The following is a 16,821-nucleotide window of genomic DNA, read 5'->3' as shown; positions in this document are numbered from 1 at the left end:
TCAGATAATAAAATACGGTTTATTACTGTAAATTTTAAGTTATGTCTGTAAAACCAATAACGTTGCTAGGCTACCATATTTTTGACGGTAAAGTTCTGGCAACCACAGCTGCCGTTTTTTTACCGTAAAAATCACGGTTTAATTGTTCAGATAAATATGTTGTTAATTTAGTAATAAAAAAGGCATAAAAAAGCAAGGACAGTATTGTTTATGTTTTCAGACAAAAACGGCCAATACATTCAATATATTGTTTAGGATTCTGGTAATTCTTTTAGGATACATCGCTGTTTAGAGAGATGATGCAAAATAGATTCATAGACATTTTCTGTTCTCTCTCTCTCTCTCTCTCTCATTTAGAATAAATGAATAAGACATTCACTGTTTTTTGGTTTTTTTTTAAAGAATGATGAAATTAATTGACAAAATGTGTCTGTAATTGTTGGCTGAAGTCTGAGAGGTGGAGCTGATGCGCTGTTGGGTGTGGCAGAACTGCGCATTATATAAAAAAAAAACCCATATCCTTCAACTAAAACTTTTCTCTTCTAGCCTAATACCGAAGTGGAAAGGATCGAAAAATGAGTTTGACAGCTAAGGATAAAGCCATTGTCAAGGCCTTCTGGGGTAAAATCTCTGGTCAGGCCGACGCCATAGGACAAGAAGCTCTGGGAAGGTAAGAGATCTACATTTGAATTATTTTTTGATACCAAGCAAATCAATGTCAAAGAGTTTTGCCAAACCAAATAACGGATTTTTCTCCTTCCCACAGAATGCTCATCGTCTACCCTCAGACTAAAATATATTTTCCTGACTGGACTGATTTTTCTCTCGACTCTCCTCACGTGAAGAAACACGGCAAAACTGTAATGTCAGCCATCACTGATGCTGTGGGCAAAATGGATGATCTTATTGGTGGAATGAGCACCTTGAGTGATCTCCATGCCACTCAGGTTCGCCTTGACCCTGCAACCTTCAAGGTGAGATGATTTATATGTGCAGTGTTTCAATCCTTTCACTTGAGTGTACATTTAAGGTGTTTAGATAATCTGACACACTCATGGTGTGCAACACTCTGAGTTAAATCAAAAGGAGACATTCAAGATGTGAAATAAAATATGGATTATTAATTCATAGTGTATTAATTGTTCTTTTTTCTGTTCTTTTTTTCAGATTCAGTCCCATAACATCCTCGTGACTCTTGCAGTTCATTTCCCCACTGACTTCACTGCAGAAGTGCACGTGGCCGTGGACAAGTTTCTTGCGGCTGTGTCTGCAGCCATCGCAGATAAATACAGATAAGATCATCATTCAGGGGCTACCTCAAATAATGAAAAATAAAATATCAGACGCAATCAATAAAATCTTCAACAATCAAAACGTCTCTTATACCTGTATTTTTTCCGGACGATAACCAAACAGGTTACATTGCATGATTGATTGTCCTTTAACCCTTTCAGCCACATTACTTGGATAACTTTAGCACCTCTCATTGTGCTTTGGAGTTTAAATCGGGATCTTTCCATTTTATTAATTTTATTATGGCTGCTCGAAGGTAATCCGTTGCTCTCATTTTAGCACATTGAAAATATCAGCAGCCATTTATTTTATTGATGACAATAATGAAATGACCAAAAGAAATGTAAATCTCTGTAAAGCTTGTTCTATTTAATCAATTTAATTTCTAAAAAACATTCTTTAGATCCAGGGGTGTAGCCTTAAAAAACTTCCCCATGTGGTGAAAGTCAAGCTTTTAATGTTGTAATATGTCTATGTGGTGTTTTTAATATCCTTTAAGACAAACCATATACAAATTCATAAGTCAGCAGCATTGCTGAGTATTTACTGCAATGAACCAAAGACCGTCTCGGTTTGAAATCGTGTTTCTGATGTCACAAACTACCTTGTAACCAATTGATCATCAAGGAGTGGATCTCTGAGCTGGTGTGAGTCAGTGGAGGAATAATTTGCATATTCATAGAACTGCTTATACTAAATGAGACAAGGGTGTGACATTCAAGCTATTTTAAGGCATGACGAATGTTTTAAGGGAAAATAGGTTTAAATATGTCATTTTGGTGATCAAAGATGAGTTTTAAGGGATACATTTTTTTGACTACAGGGGGACTTTAAGCCTAGAGAAAATCTTACTCAGTATGGCCTACTTTAAAAAAAAAGTACAACTATAAATTATATAATATTATTTAAAAATAAAGTTTCCAGCACAAATAAAAACAAGAGAAAGAAAAAAGTATGGCTCTTAAACAGACAGATGTGATGCAGAGGCCATAAACATATTTAAGAAAGAATGCAAGAACATGTTGAGTTAACAACTCCTAAACTCTGCTGCTCAAAATGTTTTGCTGATGTGAACTGGCAGTGATAGGCTTATGATTGAGATAGAATTAAAACACTGACTTCTATAGCCACTTTTTGTCTCTATTCAGCCTCTGTCTGCAACAACAACAAAATAATTTTTTTCTTTGTCAAAAAAATGTTAACCCTTTCATGCATAGTGGTCACTACAGTGGACAGCTATTAAAAAATTCTAGTATCCTAGAGTATCCTAGGAGACTCTTGTAGGTAAAAAAAAAAAAAAATTTCAGCATCAAGCAATAGTATTTTACCGAATGATTACGTGGTCAAAATCCCTGTCTTTTTACAATATTGTAAATAGAGTTAATTTTTTTTACACGAGTCAGGACGAATTGCATTATGCACCTGACCTGCCGGCTGATGATGTATTTATTACATCAAGAAAACACGAATACAACACACTGCACTTGGATGAATAAATTTATTAGATTTATTTAATAATATTACCAGTTCCATATTATCTTTATTAAAAAATAAGACAATAAATGATTTTATGTTTTAAATTTGACTGCATTCTTGTCAATTTCTAAATGTTTACTTTTTTTATTAGCTGTGATTTTTATATAAACATTTAACTTTTAAAATAAAGGTTTTACAACAACATCACCATCTTCTGTTATATGTGGGCCTTCATGCTCATTTGTACAGTATCATATTGGTGGAGGGTGGTGGGGGGGCCACATCAATATTTTTTCAGGGGGCCCCGAATCCTCTAGCTATGGCCTATGTGACCTGTGCATTTGTGCTGAAACAAGACACTAAATGGACCCCTGTGGGCCATGTGAGCACTTTTTTGCACTTTCATTGATTAGTATTTGAGTTCTTCTCCCCTGAGATAGGTTTGACCAATAAATGGGTGTCTCATTTTATTAAAAATAAACTAAAATAGACTATGTTGCCTTGAGGCAACACCGAGTGCTAATTAAATATTTCATGATAAATTAGTTATTTGAAGGAATGATTCTACAAGTGCAAGGCATCTTTATAGATATGAATGCACAATGCAAAGTTTTGAACACCGGACAGCCTGTGTTATCTACAAGTGATGACTGTTTTGAGTTTTGTGTCTACAGTTTTGGAAAATTACATCAAGGTTCTAAAACTGGTGCCAAAATGTGTGTAAAAAAAAACAAAAAAAAAACAAACTGTAGGATAATGGCAGAATTATGAGAGGGGCTCATACATTCTTGCAACATCTCACATGGCCCAACTTGCAGCATATACCGCTACCCTCCGAAAGTCTGTGTATACAATTGTGATCAAATTAAGAGCATTTTGAGTGTTTTAAAAATTGAAAAAGAAAATATTAGGCCTACTTTATAACCATTGCAAGGTGAACAACTATTCACTGATAATGCTGAACATGATGGCAACAGTTTTGTTCATTTTGGAGAGAAATGTTGATGCTCATTTATCAATGATGCTTTACATATCATTATGCTGTATGTTAAAGTAATTTACTTGATGAATAAAAAGACTCACAATCCAGCCCTTGTTTGATTGCTTTATTTATATACTTTTTCAACACTTTAATGCATTGAATCATTGAATTGAGGCAGAGATGTCGAGCAGGACTTCAGAAATACTGGCTGGTGAGAGCGGACACAACTACAGACAGGAGCTTCTGCCAGGTGGCCTGAACTGCAGGGGTGAAAGCGGGTCCAAATGCGGTCGCAATGATAATGGTGAGGCAATTGGCCAACAGCTGCGTGGGTCAAGAAAACGTGCATTTGTTAGGCAACAACAGTCTGTGATATCCTTATGAATACGCTCAAATTTAGAAAATAAAGCATTTACCTTGAAGTTGCCTGGATCGACGTTGAGTTTCTCGCAGTGCAGCTGGCTAAGTTGGGCGTAAGTGGCTTTGATGTTATCCATGTTCTTCACGGCTTTGTCCAACGCATTTAGCACAGTTTTACCATGTGCTGACACTTTAGGATTGCCCTGGATTGCAGCTGCATTGGATAGGTTTCCAAAGGTACCGAAATACCTCTGAGTCCAGGGGTATACGATCAGCACCCTGTCACATGAAGGAATGGAATATAGCTCTATGAATCCAAACTCTTTTCAAAATACATAATTGAATTAACGACGTGATATAATCTTTGACACGCTTTCACATTACCTTGCCAGAGTCTGTGGTCCGATTTCACCGACGTTGATTTTGCCCCAGACATTCGCAACAGTTTTGCGCTCGGAATCTGACCACTCCACCATTGTGATTATCTCTTTCCTTTTTCAACAAATGTGAATGCTGAACATAGATAGATGCGCGCGGAGTTTTTATTTATACTCGCACTCTCCGCCCCACACCAGGCGCCGAGACTGATTGGTGTGGTACCCATTCGTACTTGGATCCGATCCTAGTTAGCTACATTTTGATTAGAACTGCGAACTTAGATTGAACCCATTTGAACCCATTTCGTACATCTCAAAATAAACATGGATTCAATCATCACAATTAATGTCGTATTGTTGTGTGTAAGAGTCCAAAATCTAATCAAGGCTTTATGTTGTAATTTGTCTTCCATTCTCAGAAAATGTTGAAAACTATAGCTGGCCATTAACCTAATTATGTTTAAAAAACACTAGGCACATGAGTCGCATTAACAGTGATGGCACATAGGCTAGTCAATGTTATAGGCTAATATTTAGGCATATGAATCCGTATAGGGGAAAAGCTCGGGCATGTAAATTATTAATATTAAATAAACGTTAAATTAATGCTTTCAACGCTTTCAATTAACGCTTTCAACATCTAATTTAAGTTTTTAATTTGAACGAGTGCCAGCTCATTTTGCTTTATCTGGACACTCAGACCCGTTCCTCCCATTTCAAAATGTTCTCAATTTGTTTAATCTCGATAACCGTGGATGTCCTGTTCTTTTTGCCCCACCCCTTTAGGTACCATTTGGTGTCCCCAAAAGACCCCGAAGCATCTCTCCCACTGTATAAAAAAATTACATGGTCAAGTTATTACAACATAACTTATTTTGATGAGTTAAAGCAATGTATAATAACATAAGCAGTTCTCACCTTTTTTGTTATACTAAATTCAACTCAACAATTCAACAAATTCTTTTAACAAAAAAGTCAGTTTAATGTAATTTAACTTGAAATTACTTAAACATCCAAGTTAATTGTACTTTAAATTACTTAAACCTTTTACCAAGTTAAAGGCAGCAACTTTTACATGCAAACACAGCAGACTGAATATAAATTGTTCAGATAAATATGTTGTTAATTTAGTAATAAAAAAGGGAGAAAAAAGCAAGGACAATATTGTTTATGTTTTCAGACAAAAACGGCCAATACATTCAATATATTGTTTAGGATTCTGGTAATTATTTTAGGATATATACATCGCTCTCTCTCTCTCTCTCTCTCTCTCATTTAGAATAAATGATTAAGACATTCCCTGTTTTTTTTTTGTTTTTTTTTAAAGAATGATGAAATGAATTGACAAAATGCGTCTGTAATTGTTGGCTGAAGTCTGAGAGGTGGAGCTGATGCGCTGTTGGGTGTGGCAGAACTGCGCATTATAAAAAAAGACCCCTTATCCTTCAACTAAAACTTTTCTCTTCTAGCCTAATACCGAAGTGGAAAGGATCGAAAAATGAGTTTGACAGCTAAGGATAAAGCCACTGTCAAGGCCTTCTGGGGTAAAATCTCTGGTCAGGCCGACGCCATAGGACAAGAAGCTCTGGGAAGGTAAGAGATCTACATTTGAATTATTTTTTGACACCAAGCAAATCAATGTCAAAGAGTTTTGCCAAACCAAATAACGGATTTTTCTCCTTCCCACAGAATGCTCATCGTCTACCCTCAGACTAAAATATATTTTTCTGGCTGGACTGATTTGTCTCTCGACTCTCCTCACGTGAAGAAACACGGCAAAACTGTGATGTCAGCCATCACTGATGCTGTGGGCAAAATGGATGATCTTATTGGTGGAATGAGCACCTTGAGTGATCTCCATGCCACTAAGTTTCGCATTGACCCTGTAAACTTCAAGGTGAGATGATTTCTATGTGCAGTGTTTCAATCCTTTCACTTGAGTGTACATTTAAGGTGTTTAAGATAATCTGACACACTCAAATCATGGTGTGCAACACTCTGAGTTAAATCAAAAGGAGACATTCAAGATGTGATATAAAATGTGGATTATTAATTCATAGTGTATTTGTGTGTGTGTGTGTGTGTGTGTGTGTGTGTGTGTGTGTGTGTGTGTGTGTGTGTGTGTGTGTGTGTGTGTTTTCTTTCTTTTTTTCAGATTCTGTCCCATAACATCCTCGTGACTCTTGCAGTTCATTTCCCCACTGACTTCACTGCAGAAGTGCACGTGGCCGTGGACAAGTTTCTTGCGGCTGTGTCTGCAGCCATCGCAGATAAATACAGATAAGATCATCATTCAGGGGCTACCTCAAATAATGAAAAATAAAATATCAAACGCAATCAATAAAATCTTCACCGTCTCTTATACCTGTATTTTTTTCCGGACGATAACCAAACAGGTTACATTGCATGATTGATTGTCCTTTAACCCTTTCAGACACATTACTTGGATAACTTTAGCACCTCTCATTGTGCTTTGGAGTTTAAAGCAGGATCTTTCCATTTTATTAATTTTATTATGGCTGCTCGAAGGTAATCCGTTACTCTCATTTTAGCACATTGAAAATATCAGCAGCCATTTATTTTATTGATGACAATAATGAAATGACCAAAAGAAATGTAAATCTCTGTAAAGCTTGTTCTATTTAATCAATGTCATTTAATTTCTAAAAAACATTCTTTAGATCCAGGGGTGAAACCTTAAAAAACTTAAAGTCCCCATGTGGTGAAAGTCAAGTTGTAATATGTCTTTGTGCTTTAAGACAAACCATATACAAATTCACAAGTTAATAGCATTGCATATTCATAGAACCGCTTATACTAAATGAGACAAGGGTGTAGCGTTACATTCAAGCTATTTTAAGGCATGACGAATGTTTTAAGGGAAAACACGTTTAAATATGTAATTTTGGTGATCAAAGATGAGTTTTACATTTTTTGACTACAGGGGGACTTTATAAGTAAAAGCCAAAATGTTACTCAGTATGGCCTACTTTAAAAAAAAAAGTAGTAAAAATATAAACGTAAATAAATAGTGTAATTATTTCGATTAAAAATGAATTGATTGACAGACCTAATTGTTATTCAAAATCTATTTATAATATGATATGATAATATTCACATAGAACATCACTAAACATGATTTACACTTAATTGAACATATTTAATGTTAATTTTAAATCAACTCTGTGAGTAAAACACTGATTCACAATGTTGTGGGCAGTTACCAATGACCAATATATTTCAATGTCAAAAATGTATACTTCTACAATGCATACAAACCTCAGAGGTTGGTAGGACTATTTAACAAATCAATTTCTTTTTGGAGATTTAGAATTGTGTTGGCTATTTTGCTTGTGAAACCCAAGGTGCGAATTAGGCTAGAGAATTATGACAAGGTTGTTTGCATTCGTTTTTCATGTTTCAAAATTTAGGTTAATGTTAATTTAAACATTTGGTCCAAACAAATTTGGTCCATTGCTAGAAGTTAATTATATCACTATATTTTTACAATTTAAATTTAGAGAGGAAATCTGTACCCAACAGTAGGCTAATTCTTGGGGGGTAACATCAGCCACCAAAAACTCAGCGATAACAGCCAAGGAATCAAACTGGCATACAGTCTGCCAACGACCCAGGATTGAAATTTCTAAAAATGATAGAAAATAGAAAAATGAGAAATAGTCCTCAGATGCCATGTCTGTAATTTATATCAAAACATCTAGCATTAATTCGATCTCAAACAGTTTCATTAAAAGAAGTCATCACCTCCACCACATGCGTGACGTCATAAACTAACGTGGTTGAACGACCACTTTGCGACAATATGGTTTCGGGAAACAGTCGTGACTAGCTAGTTGGTTTCTTCAACGATGCATCGTACTAGTTAAGCATCGGGTTACGTCGTTGTACTGGAAACGCACTCCTGATAACGACGGAACTTGGGAACATAGTTGGCTAACGATGCTTTTGGTAAAAACGCACCCCTGGTTGAGTACCCCTACTTCTCCATGGATGTCAATACCACCACAATGCTGAAGCACTTGTGCCAAGTATTGACAAGGCCTTTTCTCCCTCTGCTGTGAGAAGGGGGGACTCATTGGTCCCACCACCTGTTTTAATAATTGTTGTCCTCTGCTGTGCCCTTTTCCTTTTAGCAAGGTCGGTAAAGTCATGCCACTTCTTCCTGACATCTTTCCCTGATCTTTTAATGCCCCTAGTTGCAGTCAGTTTTGTAGCAATATCCTCCCAGATTTTTTGTTATTTTTGTTTATTTGTATGACTGCCCTCAAACCTGCTGAAAAAAAATTGTTTGTAGCTCCACCTCCTCTAAAATGACATTAATCTCCTCTTTTTGAAAAAAAATTATTTTCTTTGAGTTTTTTTTTTTTTTTTTTTTTTTTTTTTGGTTCTGCCATTTTGCTGGTGTCTCCACCCGTAAGTTTTTGCTTATTGGCCTCGTAGAAAATGCACATCAGATGAAAACAATTAGGCTAAACATTTCAAAATACAAGCGTGTGCGACAATTACGAGCCATTCTAGGCTGCGTTTCCCAAAAGCATCGTAAGCCTAAGTAGATCGGAAAAACGATCGTACGACTGATCTTAATATTACGGTCTGTTTCCCAAAAGCATCGTAACTTAAGTAGCACTTAATATGCCCTTGCGGGCAGCCCACTGTGGGCCCAGATACCGGCGTGAAATGCGGGGCACATGTGGGCCCCACACTATGGGGCCCAGGTGGGGCCCCATAGGGACAGCCCAAAGTGTGGGCTGACTGTGGGCTAGCCCAAAGTGTGGGCTGACTGTGGGCTAGCCCACACTAAGTAGAGTGGGCCCCCATTGGGGCCAGTTGTGGGCCCACAGCAAACCCCTTAGGGACCCGTGTGGGACCACTGTGGGCAGCCCACTGTGGGCCCAGATACCAGCGTGAAAAAAGTGTGTATATATATATAAATATATATATACACAATACATTACCGTTCAAAAGTTTGGGGTCAGTAAATTTTTTAAAATACTTTTGAAAGTATACCATCATCAAAGCTGCATTTATTTAATAAATACATTAAAAAGAGTAACATTCTGAAATATTGTTGCAACTTAATATAACTGTTTTCTGTTTTAATCTATTTTACAAAGTAATTATTCCTGGGATGTTAAAAAATTATGTTAATAATTTATTACAGTAGCCAGCATCCAGTCGTCAGCATGTAAATCGTGGAGAAAAAAATCAGGAACGTTTGAACAGAACTGTCAAAAGAGCAGCATTTATTTTAAATAGATTTTGAGTCTTCTGTCTTCAGAGTCCTCAAGTCTTCTGGTTCTTCTGCTCCTTCCACCATCCCAGTCTCTTGCATTATGATTTAACAGGATCAGGGTCAACCCCTTCGGATGCTGCGGCCTGGCTGTTTTTTGTGTCAGTTTTTTCTCTAAAGTGAGAAAAAAACAACAACAATTGAAATGTTAACATAAAAAAAATTTGAGTTCCGGAAAAATAGTTACAGATGTTTATTATTATTAAAAACAAATTTAGGCATAAGTATACTTGCCTTGAAATTTGATTGGCTACTGCGTTTTTTTGGAGTAGGCTACACAAAGTCCAAACTTCTCAAAACTTTGTACATATGAATATGATATGGATAACAAGTGATTCTGAGCGAACAAGCAGTTTCATGATTTTATGATGCTTCCGCGAAAACCATCCCATGAGGTCTACATAAACACTTATAAAAGGCTATTACCATATGAATCAGGGTAAGACAAAAAGAAAACGTATTGATGTATTGACTGATTAATTTTGAACAAAAACGTTAGATAGTGTAGCCTATACGGTAGCCTATATACTGTGGGTGTTAACCACTTTAATTCATTGATAAAATACATTAAATTTATCGCAGCTTCCATAAGCTGACACTCTTATCTATTTTTATTATATAATTATTTATTAGTCAGTTAGTTTCTCTGTTTGCAAATTGACATTTATTTTAATAAGAGAAAACAGCTGCAATATGCTTGAACAATATTTTTTGCAGGGAACGGAAGAGTGCCTTCTTATTAATATGAAATAGTAAAAACAACATTCCAAGTTCCAGCAGGCCAAGTTCTATTATGAGCCATTTTGATTATATTATATAGAAATATATTTTAAAAATGAAAAGAGCCTTAAAGGTATAAGCTATTTCTATGTGTGTTGCCTTAACCTGCTTGCAGTTTAACACAAGTGTTTGTTTTATTTTCATACCACTACAGTAAGCCTTAGTGTCTTTATATAAATTGAATATATCTTGAAAACATAAGTGTCTCTCCATTTTAAATGGACAGCAATATATTTAATCATGTCTTGTAATTTGAAAAATGTGTTTTATTGGGGTCTAGAAAAGAAAAACATTTAATGATCTATAAGCATTTCACAGATTTCTATGTACACTAATTAAATAAAACAATACTGTCCGCCTCGTTCGTCGTTTAGCCTCAAGATTCTAAGATTATTTTAGAACTACTTTCCTCATCCATCCGTTAGAAATCACATTGCAGGTAGGCCTATATTCAAATATTTCATCATTAAATTATACATTATGTAATGTTTGTAATTTTTTTATTCGTAATTTAGGATAAATTATGACCAAATAAAGTCAGAGTCGTGATGATTTTATTAATTACTTATTCAGAAACAAAAGTAGGCCTAAATTAAAAATGTGTATTTTATGTTTGAATTTTTTTGGCTATATGGTAGCCTACAGCAAAAGTGCAGCATGCTATTAAACGGAGCTGTCAACACTGGAAAGAGTATAGCCTACTTAATCAAGCAATATTCAAAAAACAGATATATTTATTTTCTATTATTTTTTCTATAAATGTAGGCTATGTTCTATTAACTTTTATTAGACTGTCAACCTGCTCTCTAGAAGGCCTAGGCTACTAGCAAAACTTTAGACACGATCTCGCGGATTAAATAGGCCTACTGATTGATATTACAATATATAAAAAATAAGCAAACGTTAAGATGACATTTCAGTAAATTGTCAATAATATTGACTGGGGTAGTGTTTGTCTTGTAGCCTGTCGTGTATAAAGTCTTGGACACAGATTTGCTTAAAACGCTGAGTCGTGAGGATTTAAATTGGCTGTGTAGCCTACATCTAACTATGTGCTTTGTAGCTACATCTAAGTGCTTTGTACATCTATCGAAACAACCCGATCACACTAAATGCGTCTTATAGCACGCATTGTGTTTATCGTGCAATTTATACGCCAAAATCTGTCCTCTTACCTGTCTTTTTGTGTTGTGTTAAATTTGCAAAAGAAATGACTGAACCATAAATGAGGCCCCGGGTTATCCATCCTCTGTGCTTTCGTTTTTAATAGGCTACATAGAGGCCTATAGCTTTCTATTTCAGAAGTTTTTTTTTTACAGTTATTTTGTGACAGTTATTTTGGCTAAGTTATAATCCATACATTTCCATCTGTTGTTTGTTGTTTCTGTGGTTGTCCAGCTGTGTTGTCAAACTGGGAAAGCAAATTACAGTCGATATGTCATAGTTTGCTATCGGTATAGGGCCTACTAAAAGAAGTAATGCGATTGTATAGCTTTTGGCTATTAACTTACATGTAACCTAACTTTCGACATTGAAAGTTGGCCTATTTGGTAGATCTACACGGTTTGCTTTCGGCTCATTTTAGTAGATGTCCGGTGTAGTTGAAGTAGTTTAAAGAATTTAGAAATTCGACAGAGCAGAGATGCCCACATTTCAGTTGGACATTTAGGACATTTTGAGTTAAACGTGTTAACTCGAAGAAGAGGTGCAAAATTAAACTTATAGTTTCTGCTATACCTTTGTTATTTGGCATATCATTTTTTAACCTTGACAAAATAGCTCATAATAGAACTTGGTCTGCTTGAACTTGGAATGTTGTTTTTACTATTTCATAATAATAAGAATGCACTCTTCCGTTCCCTGCAAAAATATTGTTCAAGCATATTGCAGGTAATTTGCTGTTTTCTCCTATTAAAATAAATTGCATACAAATTTGCAAATAGAAACTAACTGACTAATAAATAATTATATTAATAAAACTAGATAAGAGTGTCAGCTTATGGAGGCTGCGATAAATTTAATTTCTTTTATCAATGAATTCAAGCGGTTAACACCCACAGTCTGCAAATCTATTACAACTGTCTTTGAAAGGCTTATTTGTCAGACGTTTCTGACTCATTAGGTCTTGAAGAAAAACTTAAAATGGTTAAAACCCCAATATGATGTTGTTGAAGAACAGGATTCTTTTCTTAATTTGCCATCAATATATATATATATATTTTAAGAGTTTATATTTATGATCATAGACTATCAGCGTGTTTTGTGGAATAAATGGGAGCAAACAACATTAAAGTGCTTTTAGCATTATTTTATTGATCTTATTGTATAAGAGTTAGATCTTTGTGTGAACAGCTCCGTGGGGTGCGATCTTCTGCAATACAGCTGGTGTTCATTGGTGATGAGACTCTAGTGGTACTGTCTGCCCAGAGCGGACACGACCACGCTCAGGAACTTCTGCCAAGCCTCCTGGACGTCAGCATTGAAACCAGAGGGGCCGAACTTCATGGCAGCGCACACGGTGATACAATCAGCGAGAAGCTGTAGAGCAAGAGATCTATTAAATGGCTGCTTTTTTTCGGTGATGAATGTATTCAACATAATATGCAGCACAACAGTTTTGTATGTCGTGCGCAAACCTACCTTGAAGTTGTCTGGATCCACATGCAGTTTCTCAGAGTGCATCACACTGAGCGCGGCATAGGTGGCCTTGATGTTGTCCATGTTCTTGATGGCTCTCTCCAAACCTCCCATCACAGTCCTCCCGTGAGCTGCCACCTTGGCGTTACCCATGATTGCAGCGGGGCTTGACAGGTTGCCAAAGGTCGAGAAATATCTCTGAGTCCAGGGATACACGATCAGACACCTTAAAAGAACAGAAGCATTAGACAAACTGTGTAGCTGATATCATCTAACAGAGGGAGTCCTGATAGAATGCGTCTATTAATAAACTGGTTCAGTTATTTTACCTGGACAAGGCCTGAGGTCCGATTTCATCGACATTGAGTTTTCCCCACAGGCCAGCGATGGCAGCTCGCTCTGCGTCTGTCCACTCAACCATGTTTACGCTTTAGGATGTCCTTAGGTGCTTGTTTAAGTCCAATAGGAATCACTAGTAGAAATTCAGAAACCGAAGTACAATTTATTGATGTCTGATGTCTCCGCCCATTAAAATATGCAAAGTCTTATTGGATAATTTCTCTAAGCAGGTGACGCATATGTGTCTGGACCTCACTGATCGGACCCCGTCCAAAAAGTTAGTAAGTAACCATGAACAAGCATTTTTTTTATTTATTTTTTTTTATAATGTTTTACATTTTTTATCAAATATATGCATAACGAATTTTGGTCGTGCCCACAATGATCATGCCATTACTTCCCCAAATATTCCCCACTGTTATAGGGTTAAAAATAAAAAGTTTATGTTTTTAAAAGAAACAAACAAACAAACAAACAAACAAACAAACAAACGATCATAAATTTCAATAAAATGTAGTTATTTTCGGTGAAATACCTAGACCTACACTCCAAAAAAAATATACATTTTTCAGATTTACGAATTTCAATTGTATAGTAAAATTCCATCTAATTTAATTGAACAATACTTACATATTATTCATATTATGGATTGAGAATTTTAAATCCGTTAAGCAGAGCTTAAATAAACATTTTGTATACATCTTAATGGAACAAGGGAACGGACCATTTAGTGTAGGCTATATGATTCTTATTCATAAATTCATAAAACAAATTTTCATTTTTATTTATTTATGAATATGAATCACATAAACTAAACCAATTCCCTTGTTCAATTAAAATGTATAAAAAATGTTTTATTAAGCTCTATCTCTATTTTTTTTCATTTAAAATTCTAAATCCCTAATATGAATAATATGAGAGCATTATTCAATTAAATTGAAAATGTTATCTTCATTAAACAAGAAGCACAAAATTGGCACGTTTTTGATTGGACACCACAGGTTAGAGATCAGCAGAAAAGCGTTGAAGAGGTGTGGTTTGGATCGATTGCATGGGTGTGCCCGTCTTTAGTTTTATATAAAAAGTGGAACAAAATCCCGTTTTCGCCAACACCGTTTTTTCTGAAGACGATCTAACTTGAGAAAAAAAGATGAGTCTCTCTGATAAGGACAAGGCTACGGTGAAGGGCATCTGGGCTAAGATCAGCCCTAAGGCCGATGAGATCGGCGCTGAAGCCCTCGGCAGGTAATACTGATATTGTCTTTCTATTTAAGTTAAGATTATTAACGGACTTTTATAGAAACTTGTTAAATAACTTTGCTAAAGAACATGAAAAGTTAATGTTTTTATCTCTTCTACATTCAAGTATAGCCTAATGTTTAGATTACCCAAATGATTATTGTTATTAATTTCTTCTTCAGAATGCTGACCGTCTACCCTCAGACCAAGACCTACTTCTCTCACTGGGCTGACCTGAGCCCCGGCTCTGCTCCAGTGAGGAAGCACGGCAAGGTTATCATGGGTGCAGTCGGCGATGCCGTTTCAAAAATAGACGACCTTGTGGGAGGTCTGGCCGCCCTGAGCGAACTTCATGCTTTCAAGCTGCGTGTCGACCCGTCCAACTTCAAGGTACATCAAAACAACAGCACTACAAGTCTACCCAACACTGACATGTAGTAATAGCCTAATCATGGTAATGTGTTTCTCTTTATTCCTTTTCTAGATCATCGCACACAACATCATAGTGGTTATCGGCATGCTCTTCCCTGGAGACTTCACCCCAGATGTTCACGTGTCAGTTGACAAGTTTTTTCAGAACTTGGGCCTGGCTCTTGCTGAGAAGTACCGCTAAACTTCCAGTGGGCATCCATGGGCAAGACTGTGCGGCACCCCTAACCAACTCATGCATGATGTCTGAATAACATTTCTCAATAAAAGGCACAGAACTGAATGAGTCAAGTCTTGTTTTTATCCATGTATTTGATCATGTCGATCGTGTGTTCTCAAGGGTAAACGCTACACGATATAGGCCTAATATGACATCAATTAATCATTTAATCAATCAATCAATCAATCAATCAATTATGACATTTTTTTTTCTTTTTAAATGACCTAAATCTATGGGTAAAGCAGGGTTAACTTACCTTTATCGGTTACAAAAATGCGGACGGGAAAAGTTCATTCAACTCAGAGATAATGTTCATGGTTGTCATTCTCAACTGAGCGAGCTAGAATCCAGAATACTGGAGGTTGAAATTACAGAGATATTCTAATAAAGATGAATAACATGTGCGAATCACAATAGTACTTCACTATAATAATATTAGGCTAATTGAGTTTTGTTGAAATTTAATTGTAGCCTATTTTAATAACATTTACAAAGGGAGAAAAAAAATACTTTTTACTAAAAAAAACAAAAACATATAAGGCTACATATACATAATATATTTCATCATGACACTTTTCCTGATTAAAAAATAGTATTTTTCTTTATAATGTGACTAACAATAAATCATGCAACTTTCTTTTTTTTTTTTTTTCAACTTTCTTTTTATTTAAACATAAATAATGTTTAAATAAAACATTTAGTATTGAGAACGCGTCTGTGTGGACATGGTAACAATAAATCTATGAAAGTATACTTTGAGAGTGCGGTTTTTCATCTTTATTTTTTAAATAAAACATTTAAACAGAACCGAACGGGTGTTCGGTTCTGATTAATTCGGTTCGGGAGTATAAAACCCCGCCCGCACTTACAATTGATTGGTTGGGTCCTTACATGCGCTTCGTGAGGCACACTAGCACACACAAGCAAGGTCTCTCGCTCCCTCTCTCTTCACGTTCTTCTCCCGGTAGACGTAGAATCCACAGCTAGATCAATGAGTATAAGCCCTATGATTACAACGAACGACCATCATTTGAAGTGTCACACAGTTCTGAAATTATCGTACATTATAGGATTTTTTGTCATTATTGATCGTACATCGTACAGAGGTCAAAATTATCGTACAAATACGATAATTATCGTACGTCTGGCAACACTACTACGACATGTTTTACGGGAGTGATATCAAACGCTCATTATGCTTCGTCACAGATTGCGACATGTTTAAGTTGGTGTAGCCTACTATTTGAAACATTAGTGCTACGTCCCAATTCGCCTACTTATACTAGGCTATACGCCCTAAAAGTATGTAGCCTACTCTTTTTGTGAAGAAAAAGTATATACTTTTGCTTTTGAGAGTGTAGCAAAAAAAGTAGGCAAG

The 16,821-nt window shown here is 36.0% G+C and overlaps 5 protein-coding genes across 5 annotated transcripts; 3 read left to right on the top strand and 2 right to left on the bottom strand.

Annotated features, from left to right (window-relative positions):
• The first annotated feature begins 522 nt into the window (after window positions 1-522).
• Window positions 523-1,374, top strand: LOC311083088 (hemoglobin subunit alpha-like). The gene is made up of 3 exons (XM_084114358.1): window positions 523-670; window positions 767-974; window positions 1,168-1,374. Exons 1-3 carry the CDS (start codon window positions 576-578, stop codon window positions 1,294-1,296), a joined length of 432 nt encoding a protein of 143 aa, XP_083970484.1. The 5' UTR covers window positions 523-575; the 3' UTR covers window positions 1,297-1,374.
• A 2,486-nt stretch (window positions 1,375-3,860) lies between these two features.
• Window positions 3,861-4,704, bottom strand: LOC311083002 (hemoglobin cathodic subunit beta-like). Its single transcript, XM_084114246.1, has 3 exons — window positions 4,496-4,704; window positions 4,168-4,390; window positions 3,861-4,075 (listed from the first exon to the last, which is right to left on the bottom strand). The coding sequence occupies exons 1-3, from the start codon at window positions 4,585-4,587 to the stop codon at window positions 3,947-3,949; spliced, it is 444 nt and encodes a 147-aa protein (XP_083970372.1). The 5' UTR covers window positions 4,588-4,704; the 3' UTR covers window positions 3,861-3,946.
• Window positions 4,705-5,921: 1,217 nt separating this feature from the next.
• Window positions 5,922-6,840, top strand: LOC311083076 (hemoglobin subunit alpha-like). Its single transcript, XM_084114328.1, has 3 exons — window positions 5,922-6,081; window positions 6,178-6,385; window positions 6,644-6,840. Exons 1-3 carry the CDS (start codon window positions 5,987-5,989, stop codon window positions 6,770-6,772), a joined length of 432 nt encoding a protein of 143 aa, XP_083970454.1. The 5' UTR covers window positions 5,922-5,986; the 3' UTR covers window positions 6,773-6,840.
• A 6,032-nt stretch (window positions 6,841-12,872) lies between these two features.
• On the bottom strand, window positions 12,873-14,462 carry ba1l (ba1 globin, like). The gene is made up of 3 exons (XM_084114231.1): window positions 13,546-14,462; window positions 13,220-13,442; window positions 12,873-13,117 (listed from the first exon to the last, which is right to left on the bottom strand). Exons 1-3 carry the CDS (start codon window positions 13,635-13,637, stop codon window positions 12,986-12,988), a joined length of 447 nt encoding a protein of 148 aa, XP_083970357.1. The 5' UTR covers window positions 13,638-14,462; the 3' UTR covers window positions 12,873-12,985.
• Window positions 14,463-14,605: 143 nt separating this feature from the next.
• On the top strand, window positions 14,606-15,506 carry LOC311083056 (hemoglobin subunit alpha). The gene is made up of 3 exons (XM_084114307.1): window positions 14,606-14,800; window positions 14,977-15,184; window positions 15,279-15,506. Exons 1-3 carry the CDS (start codon window positions 14,706-14,708, stop codon window positions 15,405-15,407), a joined length of 432 nt encoding a protein of 143 aa, XP_083970433.1. The 5' UTR covers window positions 14,606-14,705; the 3' UTR covers window positions 15,408-15,506.
• The last annotated feature ends 1,315 nt before the right edge of the window (window positions 15,507-16,821 follow it).

Source organism: Abramis brama (assembly GCF_963993115.1).
Source record: "Abramis brama genome assembly, chromosome: 1".
Classification (NCBI taxonomy): Eukaryota; Metazoa; Chordata; class Actinopteri; order Cypriniformes; family Leuciscidae; genus Abramis; species Abramis brama.
This window is presented reverse-complemented; position numbering and strand designations above follow the sequence as displayed.